This window comes from Drosophila tropicalis, unplaced genomic scaffold (genome assembly GCF_018151085.1).
Source record: "Drosophila tropicalis isolate 14030-0801.00 unplaced genomic scaffold, ASM1815108v1 contig_463, whole genome shotgun sequence".
NCBI lineage: Eukaryota > Metazoa > Arthropoda > Insecta > Diptera > Drosophilidae > Drosophila > Drosophila tropicalis.
Window position 1 is genome coordinate 246,169 of NW_027172929.1, and position 27,429 is coordinate 273,597.

The window sequence follows — 27,429 nt, forward strand, 5'->3', positions numbered from 1 at the left end:
ACCGACACGAGTCTGTAATAAAGGAATTACTTTTGGTCACACCCATGTAAAATACGGCGAAATTTGAACCATCTTTTGGTAAAGAAATTTTCGTCATCGGTGTAAATATCAAAGAAAGGGTTTGACAAGTTATGAAAGAAAATGGAAAAAAATGGTCCTCGAGGGGGAAACTCAACTGGTAGGACAGTCATAGTTGCAAAAGCAGAAAATGCAAGGACATTACATTTTCAAGACATTTTTCTTAACAAGTCGCTTAGGACATTCCAAGCCCCACACGAATCTCCACCCATTCGACAGGTCTATGGTAATTGGAGGATTCAGTCATATTTTTCCAATATCTGTAAAATCTGTATATCTGTCTAAAAAATAGTTGGAATATTACCCGATTATATATCTATAATGAAAATAATGCCATATGAAATCTGAAAAGTTTTGCGAAATCTATTTTTTTAGCTTTAAGCTTTGTAGAAAAGTTTAATTTATTGCATTTTATATTCACATATTTTTACCGCATATCCTCAAAGCTTCGTAAAGCTTTCAGTTGTTAAACTGCTCCTTGAAAAGCTTCCTAATCGTTTTTTTCAACCGATTTCATATCAGTTTCATCAACATTTTTAAAATCACTAAGTAGATATAACCTTCTCAGACTTGCCAAGATGCTTTTCTGTACTGCGGTTAATCAGATTTAAACTCTTAAAGAAATGAAAATCCATTATTTTATTTTAATTAACATCAATTGTTCGTTTTAATAGAAAAAAAACTTTACACAGACAAATGTACACTTATCACATTACGTTTGAATGAAAAAGTCTAGTTAGTTTGTTGCACTTGTTCTGTTTGCCAAATCTACATAAAACCTTGAGCAGGTTAGTATAAAACAAAATGTAGTAAAAAAAATAATTCATGAAATGTCTTGGAATCGGGTGGAGTGGAAAGTAAAAGTAGTTTGTTGGGTTGGTAAAAAAAAAATGCATACAAAATCAATTTAAATGCGACTCTTGGAATTCGATTTCACATCAAATAATTTGCGAACAAAGAACACCTGTAAAAGAGAGAGAGAGAGAGAGAGAAAGAGAAGGGGAAAGTAATTATATATTTGTACATAATTATGTATATATTCATATGCGATCTTACCTGTATAGAGCAAGTGATCAATATGACAACAATTTGGCTAACAGAGAATGTTTGTATATAGGAATTATTATCCAATAGTAAGGCATAATCTCTGGCTTCCCGATGTCGACTATGAGCCTGATAGCCCAGCATATCATTTATATTACGCTCTACAGTGCCAATGGTGGCCTAAAGAGAGACACAAGAGAATATTATTTTTTTAAATACTATTAATCTTGACCAATTTGCCTACCGTAAAGTTTTGCATATTCAATTGAAGTTGCTCAATTTCCTTGGCATATTTATCCCATGCATCATATTTGACAACGGTTATATAGATATTAACCAATTTGCCGGCAAATCGCGAAAATTGATTGTCAATGCAAACGGAATAATAGCCACCCGGTGACACTTGATCTGTATAATCGGCTGTGGCCTGCCATTGATAGGGCTTGACGATTTCGCCACCGGGATTACGCACAGCAAAGCCAGCCATGCCATCGCCACCACGAACAACCTGAACAAAATAGATATGCAAAATGAGATGTGATGAGATTTAAAGATTTTAAATACAATCTTCAACTTACACTGAATGACACATAGAATGTTGCACCCGCTTGGACATACTGATGATAGCAGTCTTCCTTGCCAGCATCTATGTGGACCTGAAAGTTAAAATTGATGAGCGTCAAATTAAATTTGTGATCCTTTAGAGATTCTCAATCCCCATCATCTTATACCTTGTAGTCCATGGCCACGGCTGGTAAATTCTCATACCATGGTTGTTGGGCCTCTTGGCCGCAACTCGTATCGATTAAATATCCGCATAATATAAAACAAATTGTCAACAATAGATAAATGCTCAATCCATCCTCTCTTCTTTGCCACGTCAATCTCATTTTTGTATCTTTTCCGCGGTGTGTCTCAGCCTCACTTTCTCTCTATATTTATATTCGAATTGTGCGTTTCGGTCTCGAACTATATAGTTCTCACTCTCTCACATCAAATGGCTTAATTTTTAGCCAAATATTTAGCCGGGCTCAATTTTTGTATTCTATTTGACAAATAAACAATTTGAATGGTTAAATAAACGATATGTTTGCACAATAAACAACAACAATAACCAACCTGTTGCGTGCTGCCAACCCGGGTTGGGCAATCTTAACAAGTTGGCCTTTACAATCACTTTTCTTTGGTATTTTGTTGGTATTTTTTTTTTATAAATTCGTAAAAAGATGTGACCGGATTAGCCAAAAAAAATCGGGATTCAAAATTTATATATGTATTATTTTTGAATTAAATAATATATAGCGTTTGTGTATTTAAAAATATTAATATTTTTCAAAAACAAGTCTTCCTTTTTTGTTTCTTATTACAAATTATACCGCAACCCTAGTTGGGGCGATAACAAATATAAACATATGTTTTCCATATCTACTCTCTCCCAAAGAAAAGTCTATTATTGTTTAAAGATAATATGAATAATCATTATACTTATTTAATTATAAGACAACTGGTTAAGAAAAATAAATAGATTTGATTAGAAAAAATGGATCATGCTAAATTGATTGAAATTAAGAACTGAAAGGTTAAAATACATATATGGAAAAATATTTTCTATTACCAATTTTCTTCATACTAACAACTACTAATTAATATTATTTAATAACATATATTCATTTATATCAAAATATTATCTATAGTATTATTCTTTGAATTTGAATTGTTGCCATATTAACTGGCAGAATTAAATCAAGAGTATTTCAAGTTCGTTACCCACTATAGATGAAATTTTTTGTTTTTGTTTAATTAAGTGGTTTGCTTGCGGCTTTTTTCGTGCGATAAGTGAGAAAGCCTCCACCTATGTATACTATATAATTTCCCACCATTTATATACATATGCATTATAAATCAAGAGCAATTCGACCTCTACATAGGACGGATAAGGCATACAATTTAAGTGATAAAAAGCCAAGCCCGTTGAGTTAGCTGGATCAGTTTCAGTTTTAATTTTCTACATTATGGTTCATGTGAAGCAGGATATTTTTGCCACATCGGCATTAAATCCGCTTACGAAGCAAACGGAAAGTATTACAAGATTCACACTCTCCAATGACTTTGGAATGTCCGTGCAGATCATCACATTGGGAGCCACAATAACAAGCATTAAATACCCCGATGTGAATGGTGATATAGATGACGTTACTCTTGGATTTGATGATCTGGCCGGTTATCAGAGTACGAGAAATCCATATTTTGGAGCCACTGTGGGACGTGTCTGCAATCGTGTGGCCAATGGAAGATTTATACTGGATGGCAAAGTAATTGAAGTATCAAAGAATCGTGATAATAAATTCCAACTTCATGGCGGATTTGTGGGCTTCGATAAGGCGCACTGGGAGGTGGAGAAAGTGTTTCAAGATGGCTTTACTCTCAAGCATATCAATCCCGATGGACACGAAGGTTATCCAGGCCAAGTGACTGCGCTGGCCACATTCAGGCTAGCCGAAGACAATTGTCTGTATGTTCGTTTCCAGGCAGAGACAACCAAACCAACGCCCATTAATCTCACCAATCATACGTATTTCAACTTAGCTGGACATAAATCGGGTGCCAGAGGTCTCTACGAGCATACCGTTGAAATAAATGCCTATGGCATAACTGAAACCGATACCGATTCTATACCAACCGGCGTGATAACACCCCTCGAGGGTAGTCCGTACAATTTGCAAGTTGCTGCTAATTTGGGTGATCGCCTAGCCCTGATCCATCCTGCTCTGGGTTTCGATGATAATTATTGTGTAAAGTTTGAAGCACCGCAACCGTATAATTTGGTTGCTCGTGTTTCTCATCCAACCAAAGGGCGTTGGCTGGAAGTCGTTAGCAATCAGCCGGGTGTTCAATTTTATACCTCCAATTTTATGCCCGATGTAGAACGTGGTGAAGTGCCTATACCGGGCAAGGATAATGCTGCCTATGCCAAGCATGGTGCCTTTTGTCTAGAAACTCAAAAGTATCCCGATTCCGTGAATCATTCCAATTTTCCCAATACCATTGTGCGACCTGGTGAGCAATATAATCATGAGATCATTTACAAGTTCGGTGTCGTATTTCCTCAAAAGTGACCTTTGTGCAAAAATGTGAAAACACTTAAACATTATCTTGTGATTATACATAAATAAAATTGCATTTTGATGTTATCAAAATAATGAATCGTTTACTTCATTTCGTAAAGTTGTAATTAACCGGCGGATGGAAATGTATGCAAGTTATCATATTCAAAGTAAATACACTTAATTGAATGGTCAGTGATTATTAGTCCACAAATTTTGTGAATTATGAGTAAAAACCTTTTGTACTCGTAAACCATAAGGGGAGCATACATTATAAATCTAAAATTTAATGTTTTTGAAGATGTTTTGTGCTGCAAACTCAATTGATGGACCCTTTTAGAAAGGGTAGAGAAAATACACGAATATTTAACTAGAAGTGAACCCATCACACGACTGGATAATAAAACTTTTTAATAAATAGCAAAGCACGACTTTTGCTAGAGGATATTTCTTTGTCATATATATAAAAAGAGTTTAACTTATGGCTCAGTTATTTATTTACAATGTATCATTCTCTTGCAGTCATCGCATTATTGTCGAGTATCTGCTGTAGTCATAGCCTTGGTTATCTACGCATAATGAACGGTTTGAGAGCCAAAGAAAGACAATTACCCTATCAAGTGGGTATAATTAGTTACTTTAATATTGCATTAAACGATGTAAGCTTATGTGGTGGAAGTATTTTGAATACCCAATGGATACTCACAGCTGCCCATTGTATGCAAGAACCAGATACTAAACTGTAAGAAAGCTTATACATTTTTGCATCTTTGTCGTGTGCTGAAGTTGAAAAGTATTATTTTTTCTTAGAGTAAAAGTTTCTGTCTTTCTGGGCAGATCAAAAATGTCGGCGAACAAGGAAATTGCCGTTAATATAAGTGACATTAGAGTACACAGCAAGTTCGATCGTCGTTCTGTGGCTAATGATATTGCACTTATAAAGTTGCCCAGACAATTAAAATTCAATACATTGATACAACCCATCAAATTGCCATCAGACGCAAATGATGACTACACCAATAGAACAGCAATTTTCTCTGGTTGGGGACTAACTGGCAAGCAGCAGGCAAGTGACAGTCTTCAATATCAAAGGGCTAAGGTCATTAGCAACGAGCAATGCGAGATCAAATGGAATCATCAACTTCAAAATGGGGCCAAAAAACTTGTGCTGAGCTCATTTATATGCATCGAATCTAAGAATGGTTTACCTTGTCGCGGTGATTCAGGTGGTCCATTGGTTCTAGATGATGGTTCCCGTACATTAATTGGAATTGTGTCACACGGTTATGATGAAAAATGCCTTATGAAAGTCCCGGATATATTCACGCGTGTCTCGTCATTTCTAGATTGGATTACCGAAATGACTAAGGGAAAACGATAAACCTTTTTAATTTTGTTTAATCCCAAAGAAATGCGTGGGTATATGTTGTAACAAAACTGGGTTAAGAAAAAAACAATAAACTTATAACAAACTGAATTACAACCATTGATTTTTACACCCACACACAAATCGTATTTATAATGAATTTTCAAAGCAATAAGTCATAAAAATATGTAATTCTTGATACAAAACTTATAGATCGATTCATTTGAAGTCTTATAAACTTGACAACATGATAAAGTACACAAAACGTGGTGAAAGTGTTTTAGCCTCACATTGGGTATAAAAGAAGACGGTTTAAGAGTCATTTGAGTTAGTTGAAAATGAAGTTTCTTCAAATATTATTGCTCAGTGTGGTCTTAGAGGGCCTACAAAGTTTCGATGTGCAGGATTTACCCCATGAGGTATATATAGAAGGGTGTCGTGGTACTATATTAACTAAAAATGCCATATTAACAGCAGCCAGTTGCTTTGATGCCAAAAAGTAAGTTGACGTAAAACAAAATATTCGGATTTTTTTTTAAAGAAAATGGTCTTTCTTTTTTAATTGCAGAGAATATATTACCATTGATTTTGCAATAATAGATCGCAGTGTCTCAAGTTCAGAATGGCAAACTATATCATTGCCTAATATACCCAAATATATAATCATACATGAGAATTATGTGCATGTTAGGCATCTAGAGAATGTAACTCTGCTTAACGATATTGCCCTAATTAAATTGCCTACAGATATGATGTTTACTAAGAGCATTTCTCCAGTCACGTTGCCTTACAAACGTTTAAAGGACGACAGCTTAACGGATCTTACGTTGAATATAACCAACTGGCAGCCAGCAAATGTTCATAGTTCTTCTCTGAAAATCATATCGTCTAGTGAATGTAAAAAGTATATAACTAATATTTTTGCCACACCTTCGTTACTCTGTGGCATTAATAACAGGAGCCACGAACATCTCCACTTTCTATCGGGAGGTGCTTTAATCAATGCGAATAATTCAAATTTCGTTGTCGGTTTTGTGGGTGGACCGAATAATAATTTGCAGCCTTTAGGTCATGGACAAGCCCTGGTTTTCATTAGTTTGCCTTATTATTTCGATTGGATTGAAGAACAATTATCAACAATTATCTTTCACTGACGAGTATGGACTCGTTTCTGTGTGTCTTGGTTTTAACACTCTTTCAAAAATATATTTTCAATTTTGTATGAAAATTGCAAATAATACTAATACATACTTATGTATTAGAGCTATACGTAATATAAAATTACTCTGCCAAATTGATTAAATAAACAAACTATGGTAAAATCTTATTTTTTACCTTTTTAAAGTCCTTCATTATTCCATTATCCTTTTTATGCAAGGCTTTTTTCTATCTAGCAGTCAAGAAAACCCTTTTTCATAGAGTCTACAACATTTTTGGAATGTCATGTGCTTTTGATAGTTGTCTAAGAGAAATGTTTAATGCATAGGTGATTCGCCAAGTAGACGTAGTGACACAGGAAAGGATACTTCGCCTACGTATTGCATACTTAAGTGTGCTAATTACCTTCGAAAAGATTTTTTTTTTAAATTTAACATTAAGAACACCTTTTGATTTTAAAAAATAAAAAAGGATCAAAGACCTTCCCACCCCCATCCCCCTTGTCTATATGTAAATAGAATATTTAGTAATAGAGTTTTGTTTCTTTTCAAACGTGTGCTTTATTCTTATTACTCAATACAAACTGTCATACACTTTCACTTTCGTTTCATTTGATCTTTTTTCGTTTTTTTTTTTTTTTTAGCTTTTTTGGTTTTTTTTTTTTTTTTTTTTTTTGTCATAATTTTATTTGTTGCTAAATTTATTTAATGTTTAATGTTTATTTTGTGACTTTGACGGTGTGTGTTGTTGTTGTTGCTGTTACTGAATGTCATTTATGATACTTAATGTTGCTTTTTTCATTGTTTTGTGGGCATTTCGTTTACTTTCGTTTAAGTGATTAATGATTTAATCGTGATTGATTTGTTAATGATTTGTATTTAAATTTGTTCATTTTTTGTTTTTTTTTTTTTTTTTTTTTTTACTTTTTTGCTATTTTATAAATGCAATTTTCATCGAAGATAAAAACAAATGTTTACTGAGCTGCGGCGGCTGCTGAATGAAATTTGTTCATTAAATTTTGTTTCATATCTTTTTTTTTTTTTTTGTTTGTTATTTTTTGGTTGGTTCTTTTAACATTAGAATAGAATATAGAGAAATATATGTACAGGAAAAGAAAAATGAAAATGAACAATTTATTTTTGTTTCTTTGGAAAAGCTATGTAACATTTTTCATTATTGGTTTTTCTTTTTTTTTTAATCTTAGGGTTTTTGTTTTTATTATTTTTACTTATTTTTTCCAACAAAGCGAATTAGGAATTTCGAATAAAATAATTAAATTTATTAGGCGGTTGCTGCAATTTGTATAGAATTTCATTTGTTAAAGTTATTTTTTTTTTTTTTATATACCCTTGCAATAGATCCAAAAGTTGGGCCACAAAATCTCTCGGCATGGAGAGGGATAACAAAAGCTAAGGCAAGAATTTAGAATTTAGAAAGGATGTGAGGGAAACAAAAATGTTTATTAAGTAATTTTTGTGTATGATTGTTTAATCGTACATCATATGGAGGTTTTTGGAAAGGGGAAAAGGGCATGGGGGAGAGTCTTTTAAATGTAGAGCCTGGCATAGAACTGCAAGGGTATATAAACATCCGGTTTTCCGAATTTAATGTTTCATTTTTTTTATTAAAAAATAAAAAAAATTCCTATATTTTTATTTTTTGTAGTTTTTAAGTAAATTATATATATTTGTTTGGTTTTTGTTTAGTGTTTTTTGTTTTCGTTTTGCATTCAACTATTTTGAAATATATATGTATCATATTGTTTGTATGTCTCATATGCAACTATTTATTTATTTCGTTTTCGTTTTGTTTTGTTTTTGAAGTATTACTACATGAAATAAAAAGTCACAAGTCTGCGATAAGTTAACCGAATTCATCGACCACAATTGGAGTTAACGAAACGAAGTTTTCGAATCGAGCACTCACGACTTTTCATTCCACATAGCATTTGAGAAACCATTTCTCATGATGTTTTTTTATGATTGATTGGAAATGTTTCTATTAAGTATAAATTTGTTTGTCGTATAAAATGTGGTTGTTTTTTGTTTTTTTTTTTTGTTTTGTTATTGTAAGGATAATTATAACATACGCAAAATATATTTTTATATATATATATATATTGTTGCTTCTTATTTAATCATCTCTTAACTAGTTTTTTTTCCTTTATTGGGGATTTCTTTTCTTTTGCTAAACTTGTTAATGAAACAGTAACTTTCAGTCATCGTTTGTGTCCAAACTAAAACTGCAAAATGAACTGCTTGCCTGGGGTAATGGTAAAAAAAAAAATTGGCTTAAAAAGTATATCCCATAATGGTTTGGAGTATAGCAGAGTATTTGAATTGAGTCTTATAACATTGATTTTGTCGAACATTGAATCCCCAACCCCCAGATAAGTAGTGCATTTTGCAGTTTTGGCTTAAGCCATAATAATACATACAATACGTACAATATTTTTGTTTTTTTGTTCGTTTTTTCATTTGTTTTTTGGTTTTAATATGAGCTTTGTGTTGAGAAGGGCTGCAACTTCCAATGTTTGCCTTGGCTTCGGTTCAAGATCGATTGAAACAGGCAACGATGTTGCAGCTCCCAGTGCTTAATGCATAAAAGAATGCATTTCTTATATAGTGTGTCGTGTTTATATCATATCATATCATTTATATATATATATATATATATATATATATTTGTTTGGTATAAAAGCTAAAACTTGTTACCTTTTCCGCTGCTTATGAAAAAAATTTGCCTTTTGTCTTACAAAAAATGTGTTTCAACTAAATTTGATTTTTATCATCTTTCACTTGGTTTTTTCATTTGTATGTTTTATTTTTTTTTTTTTTTTTTTTCTTTGGCAGTTTTTGTTTGTTGACATGTTTTTAGATACACATATGTATATACATATATATGTATATATCATTTATATATATATATACATATATATATTTTGTTTTGTGGTTTGTTGCTGCTTTTGTTATAGTTAATTATTTTATATTTAGGTATATGCTAAGCAACTAACATTGGACCTTTCCATTGCGCGACGCACTATATAAGAAAATCTAGCTACTTGATTATTATTATTATTATGTATAGGCATATTATGTATATATAAATATATTTATACTTACATATATATATATATGTATATATGTATATAAATAAATAAAGATATACCTGAACTGCAGAGATCGCTTTACAGTCCTGATATACACATATATTTTATCACATATATACATATACATACATATATTATATCTATATATATATATATATATAAATGTTTCTATTGGTATTATATAATGTTTTTCCTTTTTCGTTTTTGTTCTTTAAATGTTTAGTTAAATTTAAAAAAAAAAAAATATATATATGTATATATATATGTATATATTTAAAAATGTATATATATATATATCGAATCAACTCCATGCTTCAAAAACCATTTTGTACACCGAAAATGAACACTGCCTGAACGGAAAGTAGTAGTACATTGAAATGATCTGATCATTTAACTGCTGCCTCATCGTATAGCCGAACAGAATGATTATGACTAGAAGAAGAACAACTCCAATTATGGCCAGTAGTAGTTGAAATAAAAATCATCAGTCGCACTCTGGCCCCTCAGAGAAATGGCCACGCACATCGAGTGCCGATGCCAATTGAAATATAATGTGTGATAACGATGGATGCTCCAGCAGCTCATTTGCCGGTAATTGCGGTTCACATCGTGGCCTCATATGGCGTCCACGGAAGCCACGATGTAAACGTAATACCACATCACAGAAGACAAAACGTAAAATGAGCGTACGTAGAAAATCATCACCAAAGAACTGAACATAAGAGGAGTCTAAATGGTGGAAAGGGGTAGAAGAAAAAGCAAAGTGTCATTATACACAATCCAAGACCAAAACATATGTTTTAGGAACTGTTCAAAGTTCACTTACCTATAAAACCAATGCCCTGTTCGATTTCATCGATGCGGCAACGCGTTACCAGACGCGATGCTTCTGTTATGAAACGATCCACATAGGTTTGACAACGTTCCCAATGATGTATGGGTACATCACCGACATTGCATATATAACAGAGAGCCGTGAGCGGGGAGTGCAGGAACAAAGTAAATAACGAACCATGATGCTGAACATCGGCTGTTAAAGGAAAAGAAACATACATCAAAACATTAATGACAATAGATCGAACGTTTAAGTGTGACCCCTTTTGAGTCTTTAAAGGCATAAGTACTTGAGAATCATAAGTAAATGTAGAAAGTTTACCTTGAAAAGCGGGCGGCACATCTTGCGGTGACATGAGTATTACCAAAGGTTGTCCAAAGTAACGTGGGATATGCTGAAAGACAAACGAATTGTCCGAATCGATGATAATGAACATGGGACGTCGTGTGAACGGATACAGATCACCAGGATAAAGGCAATGATTTTCTTTATACGATTTGCCCCGACATGACAAACCGCCGCCATCGACACTATCCCGTTTAACACTAGTGGCCAGGCCACCAAGTTCATAACCATCTGTAACAAAAATGTTTTAATAAGAGAAACCATATGTTAGCTAATCTTTGCTCAATTTGCAACGTTATGTAATTTTTTTGTTTTTGAAAAACCAAACTCACAATCCTCTGGATGTTTGGTGGTGGAGAAACAACCATCCGCCGACATATACAATAGCAGAGCTCCACCCAATGGCAGTTCCTTAAAACCGCTGGCCAAAAACACCAACAGTTGGCTTATCGATGGCTTGTATAGTAAATATTTATGCGGATTGTCACGATAATGTCGTCCATTCTCCAAATAACCCTTTGAACCGGGCACACCATATGGTGGAATACGACTTGCTGCCGGACTAGCATCATGTCCATGCATACCATGTGACATACTTAAAGGATTTGTTGCCGATTCCGTTGGCTCACGTTCCAGGGTTTGCAGCATACGAAACATATCCATTGTGAGTTCGGAAAATTTCGCCTGCTCACATGCCGAGCCCACAATGAGAATTTCTTGCAGACTCAGCGTCATGTGCGGTGAACGTTCGCACGGCGGTGTTGTGAGTGGGGATAACCTAGAACCGGAACCACTATTCATCAGTCGTTGGTAGTTGTGCTGATCCATAAGCTTATAGCGGGGGCCCGTGCTTTCACAGAAGAATTGAGAATGTGGCGCACTAATGAGGTGACACACGAGGGTAGGTAGGGTGGTGGGTGGTGGTGTGGGTGTTGGTGTTGGTGTTGGTGGGTGGTATGGTGTGATATGGAAAAATTGTTTGGGGGGGAGCAACACATGAAATGATAACGTTCCTTTTGTTATTGTGGCATGTTCAAAAAAACAGGCAGTGAAGCGGCAATTTTTAAACCGATAAGAACAAAATATTAAACGGTTCTCAGACGCAATGATTTTTTGGAAAATTATATAGTTTTTGAATCTTTATGAAGTTTGCTTCTTTTGATCGATTTTAGATCCTTGTCGAATAGAATACGGCAAGTTGAATCTTTATGAAAGACATAAATAAGTTAGATCATATTCTGGTTGAAGCATTTAAAAAGAGAATTTGGACAATTTGGAAAAAAATACAATTGTATGACCTATTGAAATTTTGGTTCTCGAGTTTAAGGACTTCTGCGAGATTCATAATATTGAGGCTTTCTTTAGCATCGTTGTTTAACAACCATGAATTTTAGAATTTTGCTTTCATTGCCTGTATTTTTTAAACCTTGTAGTTTGTAATATTTGTGATTGCTGTGATAATGGTAATGAATTGTGAATTTGAGTTGGTTGTGATGATGAGGGGGGATTTATGGAGAAGTGCGTGATAAATAGTTGAAATGGCAACAGTGAGTGTTTTCTTTTTTTCATTTGGTGTTTCAAGTCTTCTGTGATAAGCACAAACATAAAATAAAATACATAAATACACAATACACATAGAGAGAAAAATTTAAAAAGGAGAACTGAAGAAAAACTTGTATACCTACGCAAAAACAACAGAATAGAGCTACCCAGAGAGTTTATACATAGATACACAAAGACAAACAAATAACCCCACAAGCTCTCCAAACTCCTTCTCCGCCGACGAAAGCACGGGCTATATTGACGTTTATTCGATGAGAGATCTGCCATGAACGACTCACCTGTGTGATAATATAATGGGATTAGAATCAGCATGTAAAACGGCCACAGCCGCTTCGGCTTTAATGAATCCTTTAATTTCTTCTAAAACCAAAGACCATTCCATATGATCTTCCGGCTCGTAACTGGAAAAGATGGGAAACGAAAAGGAACGAAATTATTATACAAAATCAACTAAAAGAACCTTTTCTTTTTTTTTTTTTTTTGGTTCTCTTTTAAATGTGTGTGTGTGTTTACGTGTTGGTATACTCTTGAATTTGCTTCTCCAATTCGGTGACCAGCTCTCGCACTAGCTTCATTTTCTTGAGCAGCAGACAGACAACTATAAAACGGGCATAATAACGTAATTTTTTAACCATCAAATCGGGTCTATCCTCTTTGGCGGCACGAGAGTAATAAGCTCTACCACGTATTGCCGCATAAAATTGATACGCCTCATTCAGGTAGTTCGTTTCGCTGGTTCTTAAACTAAATTGATATCAATTAATCTTTGTTAATGATATTGATCAGAACATTCGTTAGTTACTCACTAATAGTGATAATAAAGCTGTCCAATTTTGCTTGCTATTTCGCCAATTTGCCAGCGTTTCAATCCATATTTTGAATCGAGCACCAGACGATGTTGTTGCTGGAATTTCCATAATTTTGTATAGACATCGAAGGTGCGTCCAAAATAGGCCTGCCACTGCCGGTGACCATATTGCGGTAGATCTCTATAATAATAATAAAAAAAAAAAAAAAAAAATAAAAACAAAAAAATTATTACAAAAGTGTTAAGAGATACTTAGTAGTTACTTGATTACGGAAAGCTCACCTTAGTCCATTGAACAGCTGTTTGGACTTCTCTAGCAAATGGCAAAACTCCAAGACCAACTTTCTATCCTGTTCTTCAGTGGATTCCATTTTCACCATGCCGTGTTCTTCTCAACCGCCAACCGCAATGTGTTATGTTTGTAAATCGGTTTGACTGCAACAAAAGGTAACAAAATAAAATATATTAGATACCAATATTGGAATCTAGATCGTTGGCTTAGTTTGTTTTGAGTCACTTCACTGTCAGACAACACTTGGCATACTAACTGAGTAAAGGAGCGGATTGAATCCAGACGCTTGGCTCATCATAAAAACAAAAAACAAACACAAAAACTATAAACAGACTGAATCATGCAATTTCTCTATCTCAATCTAATGTATCTATTGGAAGAAAGGAGGGGAACTCTCCCCATCACCCTGTCCATCATTCCAGTCTCCTCAACCACTTGTGATACTCATTCAGGCGGCTCGTTGGGCCATTGTTGACGTGGATAATAACTATGATGACGACGATGATGATGATGTCAACGATGCTGCTTGCTGATACTTTGCATACAATAAATGATATGCCTATGCGGCTTTTCCGAATTGCCCCTCCTAAGCCTCATTCCTCTCTTTTAAATTTTTAATTTTTATGTCACATAAATCACATAGAATTCATGTGCGTCGGTTCATTCAATTTTTGTCGCAAAAGGCCATGCAATCAATGAATATGTAAAACGACTAAGCAATACTCTGTTTTAAGTGCAATTAGAACTTCTGTTTAAAGAAAAAAACACTCAAATTCCTATTCTTATTGCACTTTTTAAGTAGTAAATGATAACCAAAGTGAATTGATTTTTAGTCACCATTTGCGGTATACAATTCTTACCGAATTCATAACCAAATGCAATTAAAATTTCAATTTGATTGAAACAAAAAGAAAGAAAAAGACAAAAAAAAAAAACAATTATACTATATGTAGCCTTTTAAGTGCCCCATCATCAGATGAATGGAATTGTGGAAGACAATCGTTATTCTCGGAAAATGGAGTAGAGTGAGCTGGGACACGGGGGAGGAGAAGGAAGGAAAAATTGGCAAAGGGATGGACAACTATATGCATCAAAAGCTCAATTAATAACGCCCGAAGTGGCGGCCAAGTGAAATTATTTGAACTACGAACAACAACAAAAATATGAGAGAATAGATATGAAGAGAAGAGCGAGGAAGAGAAGAAGACGAACAACGAACGAGAAGAAAATGCACAAAAAGGTTCAGGCAAATGGCGCCACAGCGACCACATTGATTTGGCTTTTGGACAAATCTAGGTCGGGTCGGGTCGGTTCAGTATCCACGAAAAAAAGCAAAAAAAAAACTTTCAATATGAGCTCATCAACAGCAGCCCAACCAGTCAGCCAGCCAGCCAGCCAACAGTTTCGGAGGGCTGATAAGTATATAGTAGTGGACGGTGGGGAACCAGAGGGGATGATTGGTTGGGGAAATAGGAAGCTGCGTTTCATCCATATCCATGATGTCCATCCACCATATAATGCGTCACAGTCACCGTCACCGTCACTTGGCATATTTATGGCGCCCTTTAATCAAATTAAGTTTCCATTTAACACGTTAAAATTACATAATATGAAAATTACGCATACGCCACATAGGCGGGCAGGCTGGTAGGCTGGAAAGCAGACAGGACGGACATGGGGGAAAACAAAGGCAAAACTGCTATTGCTGCCGTTGCCGCTAATGCCGATGCTGCTTCTGTTGCTTTTGCCGCTGACTTCATCATTATGATGATGAGCAGCTGCAGAACTTAACCGAACATCATCAGCATGTCAACATGTGGAAACCGGAAATGAAGAAACACAAATACTGAGGCAGAAGCAAAGTCGTTGCCACTGCCACTGCTCATTAACACCCCCTCTTCGTGGCCCCCTCCCCCTTCCAACATCACACACACACACACGCCAACGCAGACAACTTATACACACACACACACCCACCCACACAGACGGCAAACATATAGTTAAATTGAGACAGCACACAAGTGTAACAAATTTCATTTGTTTAAAAAAAAAAAACCTTTAAAATTATGTTGTGATAAAAAAGGATCACTCTATGCCTCTTGGTGTCAGCTGCTCTTTTATTTGTTCTAGGTAACCTTTTAAATCAGTTTTTGGTTTCAGTAAATTCTGCTTAGCATACTTTTGAGAGCTTGAAAATCAACTAACTTGTTCAATTGTTTACTAAGGCCAGGAAGAACTAACGTCAAAACTTACTGTATAATCACTTATTAATAAGGCTTATTTAGTATCCTAATAGTTTAATTTTCAATGATTAAAATAAGAATCTTTTTCCTTTACAGGCTAACTCATTGGGGCGCAAGCAAATGTTTTCAACAATTGGTAAGTTTAAAATAAACATTGTTTTTACATTCTCTTATAATTGCTACCTATGATGAATTTGCCTATAACTTGAAATTAATATAGCTTTTGTCTTGATTTGCATCGGAATACGAATATTAAAAGCACATATATAGACGAATAAAAAAGATGTAAATAGGCAAGGACATTTTTGTCGCCTGGCAGACAGCCAGTAGTAGTGACAAACGGTTTTTCCTTTACTCTCAGCCTTTTTTTTTGTATTTCTTGTTTTTGTTGCTTCCTTGCTGCTTTCTCTTTACTTTTTGTTTTTTACTACTGACGTGTGTGTGTGTTTTTTTGTTCCTGCATTTGCGTGTGTGCGTATTGCTTGTAGTTTGTTGTAGTAAGCAGCAGTAGTTGTTGTTGTTGCCTATGTGACAATACGATGATGACGACAACCGACAACAACAGTAACAGCAACAACAACAAGCATGAATGAGTTAGTAGATGGGTTGTGTGTGTGTGTGTGTGTGTGTGTGTGTGTGTGTGTGTATACAACTACATACAGCAAAAATCCCAGTAAACAAAAGCGCGCAAAAAAAGTATGCAACGCACTTTGCTCAGCGCCAGACGTTTTGCATGTATGTCTAAATGAGTGTGACAGAGATAGAGACTCATGGGAGGAGAAAGAAGTGAATAAGAGAAATTGGTGTGAGAGTAAGGGAAGAAGGGGTATGTGTGTGTGTGTGTGTTAGTATATTTTCAATGCCCGCTCTTCAGCAACAGCAACAACTACGACAACAACAACTGTAACTCCGCGCGCTCTTTGCTATTTGACAAAGCTGCACTTTTTTTCCACATTTCTATACCCTACACAAGAAACGGGTATATAAATGCATGGAAAGAGTAAACAAATATTTAAGACATCAAACAATATATATTTTAATGTGTATATACTTTAAGAATTTTTGAATTGAAATAAGAGTATGTGCAAGTCGATATCTAGGACTTACCAAGAGCACTTTTTTGTCCTTTTTTTAATGTTTTTGGCGTGTGAGTAAACAAGCAAGCATTAAAGCCGGGTTGCCGACCGAGGGGGGAATCTGGGGGGGTTTTGTTGTAGTGTGTAGGAGGATGGGCTATAGGGTATTCGGGTGTTGCTACAGAGCGGGCGGGTTGTAGTACTATATAATCCTTCAAAGGCATTGTAGGCTACACATTTAATGGCATTTTGACGCTGATAATGATGTTGTTCCTACTACATCCGCTAAACAAAACTTCAAGTTGTCTGCCAACTGACTGGCTGACTGACTGGGCCACACTGACATCAACCTCACTCCAGCTCATAAACTCTTCCTGTCATTTCTCCATGTTGCTTCAGTATTTTTTTTTTCTTTTTTTTTTTTTTTGGTTTAAACAATTGGGTAGATATATTAAATTTGAGCTTTTCTGATGCTCCACACTACACACATCATATCACAAATGACAACGGCCAAGAAGAAGACGATGACGACGACCAAGAAGAAGAAGAAAATCAGAAAAAAAAAAGAAAAAAGAAAGAAACTTTGTCTCTACAGCATATTACAGACAGGATGTGAATGTCAGACAAACCAACCAGTAGCTGAAGCAACAGCAACTACAACAAAATAGAAAGAAACTTTTGACCAGGCCTTCGGACATTTCACAAATTTCTGCCTTTTTTTGGTTTTTTTCGTTTTTTTTTTCCTCTCGATATTTTCTGCTTTTCACTTGAGGCAAATTACATTTTGCATTTAATTGGCAATTTTTGCGAGATCAAGCATTAAAAAGGCTGTGAGGAGAGGAGAATGGAAAACAGCAAATCAAGGTAAAACTCGAAATAAAAATCCATTGACAATTTGGTCAAATCAAGAGTGAAAGAAAATAAATCGGAAGTACAATTAAGAACCAAGCTTATAGAATTTCATATATGCCATTTCCAAACCTGAATAGAATTGAGAAATAGAAAACAAGTACGAGATATTTTCAATTACAGATAATCAACAAGAGAACTCGTTTCAATCAACAATTACAAATTTGAATGCAAAAAAAGGAAATAGCAAAATGGCATTCATTCAACATTAAAGTTTCATTTATGGTTGACCTCCTCCATTTGAAATGGATGCTTCGATTCTCACTTGCATTCACATTCATGTGCGCTTTGGGGTATAGATGATGAATGTAGGTAAGGAGACAGGTGGCAGGGGGCAGGTGTAGAAGCTAGAGAGAGAGAGAGAGACGGTTGGCAATGTGCAAATACCTTGATATTTTGGAAATGGAAACCGTTTTGATGGATTTCGTTAGAATTGTTTGGAATTCCTCAGAAGATATTAAAATGGAATTTTTGTTTTTGTAAAGGAGGTAGACAAACCATTGAACTGGTTGATTGGTTAGTTGGTTGATTGGTTTTGACTTACCTTATCATTGTTGTTGTAACCGTCGTCGCTGCCGCCGCCGCTGCAGCCGCCTCCCCCAACAACAGCAACAACAACAGTAGCAACAAAAGGATAAAGGACCAAGTAATCACTATCTCACAGCCTCCTCCTCCTCTTCACCAACGCTAGCAAATATTGCCAGCTGCTACTGCTGCTGCTGCCGTTGCCGTTGCCGTTGCTGTTATCCACGTCCTTGTTCCTGTTCCTGTTTCTGTTCCTATTGCGAATTCGAATCCTGTCTCTGTTTCTGTCCACGCCTTGCCACGCCGAGCCGTTGTAGTTTCTTTCCGTCCTTCTAGTTGTTGTTGTTGTTGCTGCTGTTGTCACCGTGACCGCCGCCGTTGTGGAGGTGCACTATTGCTTCTGCCGCCCGCCACTGCTGCGTGGAAGGTTGAAAGGTGCAGCCGTTTTTTCTTTTTCTCTTTTTTTTTTTTTGTAGCCTCAGCAATTGTGCACCACACTTAGTGCACTTGACATATGTTTGGCGGAAGTCTTACGCGAGAAAGAGAGAGAAACAGAGAGTGAAAGAGAGAAAGAGAAAGAGCGAGAGAGAGATAGAGGGGGATAGCGCCACACGTCGTTTCTCTCAGCTTTCTTTCGTCCTTTCTTTCTTTTTTTTGGCTCCCCTTTCTTTCAACTTTCTTCTTTTCTATTTTTTTCTGTTTTTTTTCCTCTTTTGTTTCTTCGTTTCCTTTATTCTCGTTTTATTTTTTGTATGTCGTTTCGTCGTTTGCCGGTTTTGCCTGCGCGAAATTTTCGTTTACTACCACGTTTGCCTGGCGGTAAAAGGCTTTGTTAATTTGCTAATTTGTTAGCGTTCTTTTCTTTAGCTTTTTTGTGTTTTTTTTTTTTGTTGGTTAGTTGTCGTTGTTGTTGTTGTTGTTGTTGTTGTTGTTGTCAGCGTTTGCAAACATTTGCCTTTTTGTGATTAGTGATTAAATTTTCTATGCTGATTTTCTCTTTTCATTTTATTAAATTTTTTTTTTTGTTTTTAGCTAACTTTTTTATTTCTTTGTGAGTAAATTGTATGAAGTAGAACACTTTTGGTCGTTGGTCGACCGTCGCGTATGGCTGCACAGTATTGAATTTTTTCGCATTTACATTTTTAACGAGGAGGTTTTTCTGATGGAAGAGAGAGGTTGGTTGGTTGGTTGGTTGGTTTGGCTTTCGCTTTGGTTGGGTTGGGGGTTGATATTGATTTTTTTTGCGCCACTGACAGTTTTTGCTGCCAGAAGTCAACGGCAGAGGGCCGTTTTTCACAGTAACGCCATCTATATAACAGCTGTTTCTAAATTTAAGTACTACCGTTAAACCAAAAAGAAGGGAGTCCTTTCGCAAAAGTCACCACCAACAAAATGAAACTCCATGAATTAAATATTTCATTCTAATGATGTCAGTCAACCCTTTCTTGGCATGCGAATTCATTTCATGGTCATGTGAAACGATGCAGTGGTTTGTCTCCTTCGATCATAGGCGGATATAGGGATGATAAAAAGAAGAAAAAATCAAACCCCAAAGTATGCCAAAGAGTTTATTTGTTTTATTCTTTCTTTAAAACTGCATTGAGCAAGCGTTTCTAAAGCACAAATAAAGCTAAATTTACTTTACTTGTTTAGAAATGCGAAATCTACAATGTTTATTGCAAACTTTCGTGAGTAAATTTTAAGCGATTCTATTTCCTGGATCCGCCACTGCATCATACAGATAATAAGTCTATATTTAAAAAATAATTGCAGAATTACTTAATCTTCATTTCGTACTTTTTTTATTTCTCATATCGTTTTTATGACGGCAAGGTAATCGAAGGAGAAGCCTTTTTTATGTATTAAACAGCTGTCACTCGCCAACATTTGGCGCATGCGCTTATTTGTCTTCCCAAGTAGCGAAGGACTCTCGTTATGGTCACATCGTTTACCCACAATTACCACACATTTCAAAGATCGAGCGAATCGCTGAAGATCCTGGAAAAAGCATTTGGTTTTTTTTTTACTACATGAACACATTTTTTATTTTTTTTTTTTTTTTTTTTTTTTTTGAGATTTGGTTTTCTTTTACATAAAAGCGTTTAAATTGCGACTAAAAATGTTGCGATTTTTAGTGCTCTGCTCATTTTTTTCATACACTATCACAATGAAATAAATTACATTGTTTTTCTTTTTGTTCTGATACAGTATACAATAATTATACATATATGTATGTAATTGCATATATATATATTTTTATATATGTATGTATATATGGTGCATATATACATAAGTATGTATGTATGTATATAATCATCTAACTATCATTGTTATTATATAGACACCAGATTTCCCTCTCATTTTTTCAATACAAACTATATGTTTTACGCGCATAGCATCAGTCTTTAAATTAAACGAAAAATCAAAATCTAGTAAGTTATACATATATATATATATATATATATAGTTATTTGGTTTTTTCTTTTTAAAAATTTGGCTTGTTTTAGTTGTTCTATTTATTTTTTTTCGATGTGTACATTGCTAGTTATCGAATGGAATTTTGAAATATGAATGCATTCAAAACCCTGAATTGAATAATTTATATATAGTTTAATGAATTTAACTAAATTTATCCTTTTAATGATCACAAGAATTTTACCTAAATATGAAAATTAATATTATGCTTAAACGAATCGATTCGAATTGGTATTCATTTGGTATTCACAGTGCACAGTGCAATAATTAGTATGAAATTTGAATTGATTTGAAAACTTGTGCAGAAATAATTCATATTCATTTTATACAATTTAATTGCTATATTCGTAAATTTAATATCCATTCAATTTTGTAAATTCTTCAGCAACGTTTCAGTTGATATTCATTGCATTAATATTACATAAAATTGAATGTGTTTCAGTTCATTTCCTTTATACCAATCCAAAAACTTACTAAATCTAAAGATTTATCTCCTCTATTATGAAAGATATTTGGGTAAATACTAATTCAGAATTGATTCATTAAGAAACTTCTTCTCATGTATATGTACATATAACAAGTGAATAAATTCGGGTTTAAAGTGAATTAATCAACGATTCGTTGTTCAAATAAAATACTCAAATGAGTTCACTGACTGAGAATATTATTAACTAAGTACTCAAACTAGAATTTCTAAAGAAGGAATTAAAAAATAATCGAAAATAAATGCATTAGAGTTTAAATTGACTTGAAATTTCAATTATCAATGGAATTATGATTCATTTCACTAGTCAAACAATTTTTGATGGAATATTTTTGTAATATACATATGTTCACTAATGTTGCATTCACTATTTAAATACATTTCCTTGATCTGCTTTATTATTTGATTTCACCTCATTTAACTAACCAACTAAACGAAATGCATTCATAACTCAAAAATTCCATTCGAAGAGCGAGACGGTTGGTTGACTATTCTTCTCTTGGAGGACTCATCTATTCGTTTTCTTTGTACCTTACAAACGTGTGGCCTCTGAGACAGTAGACACATCACCGGCTCCATTATGATGCTGCTGTCCCATGTTATTGGTGGTGGTGGTATTGCTGCTACTGGTGGTTGTCGTAGTGGACGTGCCCACGTCTGTGGTGGGCCTCGGTAAATGTGAATAATAACCCATTTGACATGAATTCTGATGGGTCATCTTTTGATTTTGACTTAATTGATATTGGGCGGCCTTCAATGCCTGCTGTTGTTGCGGCGTTAGACAATCACAGGCGGTCAGTAGCTCCTCCGTTGATTTAGCTGTAATGGTGGTCGTTGTCGTTGTGGTTAATTCACCCACAAATTCGGTGGGTGGTGGGGCATAGTTTTCGACATCGCCATAGGTGGAATAACGACCATAAGGATTGCGTATACGTGGCATAGAATGTCGTTGTTGAGCAATTTGTAGCTTAACTGGTGGTTTAATAGCCACAGTATCAAGATAACCATAACCATAAGTGGCAGCAGCACCACCCAATGTAGCAGCACCACCACCAACACCGCCACCACCACCTCCACTACCACCAGTGGTGGCTGCTAAATTATCCCATGATTTGGGTTTTTGTACATAGGCCATAGGCAAATTTGGATAAATTTGCGATGGTTGGACTTGAGTGGCCATAACATGATAACGATGATGATAAGCACCAATTGGATGGTGGTGATGATGATGATGTTGCTGGGGCTGCTGAGACTGGGTCTGGGGCTGCTGTTGGTCGTAGGATGACTGCCTTGATTTGGTCGATGGTTGACGTGAATTTGCCTCACTCTTAGGATCCCAAAATAATGTATCCGTGCTTATTGAGGTGGTATAGGAAGTGGAATCGGCTGGTGCAAACTCACTGGAAGTGCAGGAATGTAGACTACAATGACTGGCCAAACCAGATGCCAAATCAAAGTAACGTGAACGCATGCTTCCCGATTGAGATTGATTTGTTGTTGTCTGGGGATGGTAGTGTATATGTTGCTGTTGCTGTGGCTGCTGCTGCTGCTGTTGTTGTTGATGATGATGATGGTGATGATGATGATGAGGAGCTGTTGCACCACCACCATTGGAATTGGAATTGGGTGAGGCATGGGACTGTGACTTGGGTCTTGTGCGCTCCACTTTCTCCTTCTCCCTTTCCCGCTCCCTTTCTCTATGCTTATGCTTGTGGGTATGCTCCCTATGATGATGATGTCGTCGACGTGTAGGCACACATTCAGTATTACAGCAAGGACTAGCCAAATCATAGGCATCCAAGCTAACATTATCCCCACCACCTGCCCCAGCCCCAGGTGGTATAGCTGAAGTTTTCTCTGTCGATTTCCAACGAAAATGACCCAAACATGGATTACACGAATGCCCCTTGTGGCAATGTTTGCTCGATCCTTTGGATTTTTCAATTTTTGGTGGCTTTGCCGGTGGCTTATGTTTCTCACAAGTTCGTGGTGGTGGTTCAGGTGGTTTGCCACCGCCGGTGGTTGTTGTCGTTGGCCCTGCCACCGTATGATATTGACTGGCTGGGGTATTCGTATCTATAGATTCAGCCCGTTGCAAAATGAATCTTTGCTGTTGATTTTGATCACTTTGACTACGCTGCAAACTGACGGCATCCAAATAGTCATCGCTACCAGCAGCAGCTGGATGTTGATGTGGTCTTAAAACATAACGATATGTGGGATCTAGATAATGATAGGTTAACATGAATTGAGCTGGTGGTGGTATAATCCCACCACCACCACCACCACCTCCGCTGATACCGATGCCACTTATACCACCGGCAGCCATTTGCATTTGTTTGGGCACATCTTCTGTTGACAATGTAGGACGATAGTAAATAGCATCGCCAGCACCGCCAATGTCACCAGCACCACCCATTTCAGTGGGTGAAATGCCTTCGGCATCACTTGGTGAATTATTATTATGGGCATTTTGCTTTTTACGTGCCGGTAAACTATGTGTCTTCCATTTGCCCTCCAGTAGTTCACGTTCCCGCAAATGTACCCGCTCCAGTTCATTCATTTTCTGCTGCAACATACTTTGTAGTTGTATATAACGCATATGAAGATCCACCTGGAAGAGCAGTGAGATAATGAGATTTGGGAGATATGCTGGGATCTTTACTTACCTTTCTAACACAATCCTCGAAGAGTACAACCATACGCATCCTAGTATCGCATTGCTTGATAAATTCAACAATTGTCTTATGATCGGCCTTTTCCATATCACTGCCATTGATTGAGAGTATCACATCGCCTTCTCGCATGCCCGCACGATAGGCGGGCCCGCCATATTCCACATAATCGACATAGGTAATCATTTCGAGCTCCTCATCGCGTTTATAATGAATGCCATAACTTTGCAATGTGAATCCATATGAATCGCCCTTCTTCTCCACTATAATAGTGCGACGACGACGATCCTCGTCGGGCTTAGAGACGCCAGCCAGGAAACGTTCCGATTTATAACGACCCAGTATATGTGTGGATTGCGATAGCTGACGAAGAAAAAAAAAACACGAAAAACCTTAATAAAAGATACATATAAATAGTTTTCATTTCCATTCAGACAGAAAATGTGGCACACAACCAGCAAATAGCCGCCAGGTGATGATGTTTGCCCAACTATCAGACTGACTGCTTGAAGGAGAGTCCTTTCCTGCCTGCTTTTAGTTCGAAAGCATTTCTATGAATACCCGATGAAGCCAAACACTTTCACTGACCAAAAGGCAAAACCCCAAACCCCTACACCCAAAAGAAGGGGTAAACGAATGGCAAGCACACAGATACACACGCACACACAACCAACTGGGCTTTCATTAACGGTACATTGTGTAAAATTGTAATAAAAAGCGAGCGGCCCATAGGAAAAGCTGTTAGACTCCCGCTGCTGCTCCCGGGCTTCTTTAATGCGGCTACTAAAAAAGATTAAAAAAAACCCCAGAAAACGGAAAACGGGGGAAAAAAAAGAAACCGAGACAAGGAAATGGAAATGATTTGAAATTATGTTTCATAAAAGAAGAGTAAAAGTGGCAAAAAAACAAAAAAGAAGAAAAGGGAAAACAAATAACATAAAAGATATGCATAGAAAGACACTCTTGCATAGAGACAATTTTATAAACTTTGTTTAGTTCCTATGACTACATAGTACATACAATCAATATATGAACGTATATTTGCTTAAAAGAAGAATACAATGATAAATAGATTCTCTGTCCAAGAATGTAATCAAGGGAATGTAAGGAGATGCCTGATGTGCTCAGGAATTCAAGAAAATTTACCTGAGATATCAAACCCTTTAAGCTTAGGGTCAATGGAATGTTTTTTGGCTTTCCAATGTTATTGCCTGAGATATTTAAATTCGTAAATTATTTGACCCTTTTCTGGACCTGCTTTTCATTTTTTCATCCTCTTTGCTGTCACTTTTAAATTATGCTTTCTGCGAGCATCAAAGGCTGTCCAATTTTGTCTATTACTTCAAATATGATAAATAATAATCCGGAAAAAAAACAATTGTTGTGTCTTATGTGTCCAAACATCAGTTCAATGACCTATGTAAAGGTAATTTCTACGAAATGTTGTGTATTAAAATTATGGAGATATGACTGTAAATAGGTTTTGTGATATTATCCCCTAACAATGTCGGAAACCTTTTGAATTTTAGACAAATTGAAATGATATTCCGTTTATCAGATCGATAAAGAACAGATTGCCTCAAAAGAACAGATTGCTTATAAAAGAAAGAACAGATTGCTTATAAAAGAAAAGGCAATTACTTGATGTTGTGGGAAATCTGATAATAAAATGGTAAATCGGTCAAAAGCTGGCACACAGAGAAATAAGATTCATTTTCCCCTTGTTTATGGTAGTATTGAATTGGCCTCATTCAAAGTCAAGGCCTGTAATGTTGAATGTTGTGTGTGTGACAATTTCCTACAGCATGGAAAACCACTGAGGAGGGGTAAACCGTACAGATGGAGAACGGTTGGGGAGGACGGTGGGCACAATGCATTGAATTATTAACAGTTGATCGACGAAGCGCGATATAAGCCAACTTTTGCTTTTGCCAGGCGAAGCGTGAACCATACATATACACATACACATATATATGTACCTACATATGTATATATATAAATATGTAGTGTGTTTAAATACACATTCATACATACATACATATGTACATGCATGCATGACATGGTGATGAGTGGACAAAGGTTAAACAGCTGAGTGCCAGTCAGCCATCCAGCCAATGCCTCCTCACTCCTCTCCCCCTTGTCTAACCATTTACACAAAGAGGAAAAATCAACCACCAGCAGCAACCACCCACACAACCCACCACCACCGCAAGACAATTTCAATTGAGCACTCCGCAGGACCTCATTTATGACTCAATAAACCACCTTCTCCCGCATCAATGGCTCCCCCCTAGAGAGAATGCTACAATTGCAATTAAAAAAAAAGACGAGGCAAAGTAATATTGGCCAAACCAAAACTATACATACCTGCGGATAATCAAGCTCCTCATCGCTGGCATCGAGACTCTTGTGAAATTTCAAGCGACCCAAACTGCCGGTGCCATTGACATAGTGCTGAGACATGGGTTCACCTCTCTGGTGCGGGTGTGAGTGCTGCTGCTGTTGCGCCGCTATAAGGGAACCCACTGAAGTGGCATTCGAGGCAGAGATTGAGACAGCAGCCACTGTAGTGGCAGCACTACTTGCTGCAGTGGCTATGCTCTGACAGCTGCTGCTCATCGTCTTGCCTGTTGTCGTGGCCATTTCCCTGTCCTTCTATTGATTTCTTCAAGCAGCAATCATCATAATCATGAAATTATAATTCTTGGCTCGCAAAGAGAAGAGTGGTGGAGGCCACACGGCAGCGGCAGCGGCAGCAAATGTTTGCTGAATACAGCCAGCAGCAGAATCAAGAAGTAGTAAACCAAACGCACCGCCGCACCACCGCACCGCTTGGCGTCTACAGTTTGCTGGAATCTCAGTCCTTTCGTTTCGTCCCACACAATACACACTTTGCACATTTCATTTCAATTAGTCATATATGTTTTATAGACTTCTTATCATTTTAGTTATTTGATTTCGCAGTAAGGGAAAACTTTTTCATGTTTGATTTGGGTTTCTCTGGGTTCTCGGCGGCTCTCGGGCTTTGGGGTTTCTTTTTTTTTTTTACTTAGGCTTTTTTGTTAATATTTTGTCGTGCGTGTTTCCGCTTGGTTTGTTCTATTTCCGTTGGAGTAGAATGCCGTACTGAATGGGGCACATAGCGTTTTTTTTATTTTTTGTGCCGACTGCCTGACCGACCGGGTGACAGGGTGAACGCGAGGCAGACGACAGATTCACAAACACTGGGAGCGTGAGAGTACCGTTAATATTTATGGCACATGTTGACTGTTACCACGCCGTCTCTCTATTACAAGTAAAGCGCAGGCGCATATTTTAAAATATCCAAATAAATTACCAA

General features: G+C 36.4%; 5 protein-coding genes across 9 annotated transcripts; 2 read left to right on the forward strand and 3 right to left on the reverse strand.

The window, feature by feature from the left end:
- Positions 1-702: 702 nt before the first annotated feature.
- loj (logjam) lies at positions 703-2,265 on the reverse strand. 2 transcript variants are annotated; one of them, XM_068286982.1, is made up of 6 exons: positions 2,242-2,265; positions 1,854-2,167; positions 1,701-1,778; positions 1,367-1,630; positions 1,135-1,302; positions 703-1,042 (listed from the first exon to the last, which is right to left on the reverse strand). In XM_068286982.1, the coding sequence occupies exons 2-6, from the start codon at positions 2,010-2,012 to the stop codon at positions 986-988; spliced, it is 726 nt and encodes a 241-aa protein (XP_068143083.1). In that variant the 5' UTR covers positions 2,013-2,167; positions 2,242-2,265; the 3' UTR covers positions 703-985. The 2 variants fall into 2 exon arrangements, with proteins under 2 accessions (XP_068143083.1, XP_068143081.1); XM_068286980.1 differs by lacking the exon at positions 2,242-2,265 and having other exon boundaries at positions 1,854-2,228.
- Positions 2,266-2,929: 664 nt separating this feature from the next.
- On the forward strand, positions 2,930-4,252 carry LOC137574609 (galactose mutarotase). The gene has a single exon (XM_068286979.1). The coding sequence runs from the start codon at positions 3,135-3,137 to the stop codon at positions 4,236-4,238; it is 1,104 nt and encodes a 367-aa protein (XP_068143080.1). The 5' UTR covers positions 2,930-3,134; the 3' UTR covers positions 4,239-4,252.
- A 681-nt stretch (positions 4,253-4,933) lies between these two features.
- Positions 4,934-5,607, forward strand: LOC137574706 (collagenase). The gene is made up of 2 exons (XM_068287110.1): positions 4,934-4,968; positions 5,037-5,607. Exons 1-2 carry the CDS (start codon positions 4,946-4,948, stop codon positions 5,605-5,607), a joined length of 594 nt encoding a protein of 197 aa, XP_068143211.1. The 5' UTR covers positions 4,934-4,945.
- Positions 5,608-10,094: 4,487 nt separating this feature from the next.
- On the reverse strand, positions 10,095-19,667 carry LOC137574491 (protein SCAI). 4 transcript variants are annotated; one of them, XM_068286827.1, is made up of 9 exons: positions 18,475-19,667; positions 13,693-13,845; positions 13,409-13,591; positions 13,128-13,346; positions 12,881-13,003; positions 11,372-11,817; positions 11,016-11,270; positions 10,686-10,889; positions 10,095-10,588 (listed from the first exon to the last, which is right to left on the reverse strand). In XM_068286827.1, exons 2-9 carry the CDS (start codon positions 13,788-13,790, stop codon positions 10,344-10,346), a joined length of 1,773 nt encoding a protein of 590 aa, XP_068142928.1. In that variant the 5' UTR covers positions 13,791-13,845; positions 18,475-19,667; the 3' UTR covers positions 10,095-10,343. The 4 variants fall into 4 exon arrangements, with proteins under 4 accessions (XP_068142928.1, XP_068142926.1, XP_068142927.1 ...); XM_068286825.1 differs by having other exon boundaries at positions 11,372-11,832; XM_068286826.1 differs by having other exon boundaries at positions 10,096-10,588; positions 13,116-13,346.
- A 2,110-nt stretch (positions 19,668-21,777) lies between these two features.
- On the reverse strand, positions 21,778-27,310 carry ssp6 (short spindle 6). The gene is made up of 3 exons (XM_068286910.1): positions 26,457-27,310; positions 24,084-24,452; positions 21,778-24,028 (listed from the first exon to the last, which is right to left on the reverse strand). The coding sequence occupies exons 1-3, from the start codon at positions 26,730-26,732 to the stop codon at positions 21,947-21,949; spliced, it is 2,727 nt and encodes a 908-aa protein (XP_068143011.1). The 5' UTR covers positions 26,733-27,310; the 3' UTR covers positions 21,778-21,946.
- Between the last annotated feature and the right edge of the window lie 119 nt (positions 27,311-27,429).

What these genes read in the sequence shown, in the direction of transcription:
- loj (XM_068286982.1), bottom strand. Translation starts at nt 2,012, where the DNA reads ATGAGATTGACGTGGCAAAGAAGAGAGGATGGATTGAGCATTTATCTA. An exon ending in CATTCTATGTGTCATTCAGT is followed by an intron (nt 1,631 to 1,700) that starts GTAAGTTGAAGA and finishes TATTTTGTTCAG; the next exon opens with GTTGTTCGTGGTGGCGATGG. An exon ending in TGATCACTTGCTCTATACAG is followed by an intron (nt 1,043 to 1,134) that starts GTAAGATCGCAT and finishes TCTCTTTTACAG; the next exon opens with GTGTTCTTTGTTCGCAAATT.
- LOC137574609 (XM_068286979.1), top strand. Translation starts at nt 3,135, where the DNA reads ATGGTTCATGTGAAGCAGGATATTTTTGCCACATCGGCATTAAATCCG.
- LOC137574706 (XM_068287110.1), top strand. Translation starts at nt 4,946, where the DNA reads ATGCAAGAACCAGATACTAAACT. An exon ending in CAAGAACCAGATACTAAACT is followed by an intron (nt 4,969 to 5,036) that starts GTAAGAAAGCTT and finishes ATTTTTTCTTAG; the next exon opens with AGTAAAAGTTTCTGTCTTTC.
- LOC137574491 (XM_068286824.1), bottom strand. Translation starts at nt 13,790, where the DNA reads ATGGTGAAAATGGAATCCACTGAAGAACAGGATAGAAAGTTGGTCTTG. An exon ending in TGTGCCGCCCGCTTTTCAAG is followed by an intron (nt 10,890 to 11,015) that starts GTAAACTTTCTA and finishes TTCCTTTAACAG; the next exon opens with CCGATGTTCAGCATCATGGT. An exon ending in ACAGGGCATTGGTTTTATAG is followed by an intron (nt 10,589 to 10,685) that starts GTAAGTGAACTT and finishes TCCACCATTTAG; the next exon opens with ACTCCTCTTATGTTCAGTTC.
- ssp6 (XM_068286910.1), bottom strand. Translation starts at nt 26,732, where the DNA reads ATGGCCACGACAACAGGCAAGACGATGAGCAGCAGCTGTCAGAGCATA. An exon ending in AGGAGCTTGATTATCCGCAG is followed by an intron (nt 24,453 to 26,456) that starts GTATGTATAGTT and finishes TTTCTTCGTCAG; the next exon opens with CTATCGCAATCCACACATAT. An exon ending in TCGAGGATTGTGTTAGAAAG is followed by an intron (nt 24,029 to 24,083) that starts GTAAGTAAAGAT and finishes CTGCTCTTCCAG; the next exon opens with GTGGATCTTCATATGCGTTA.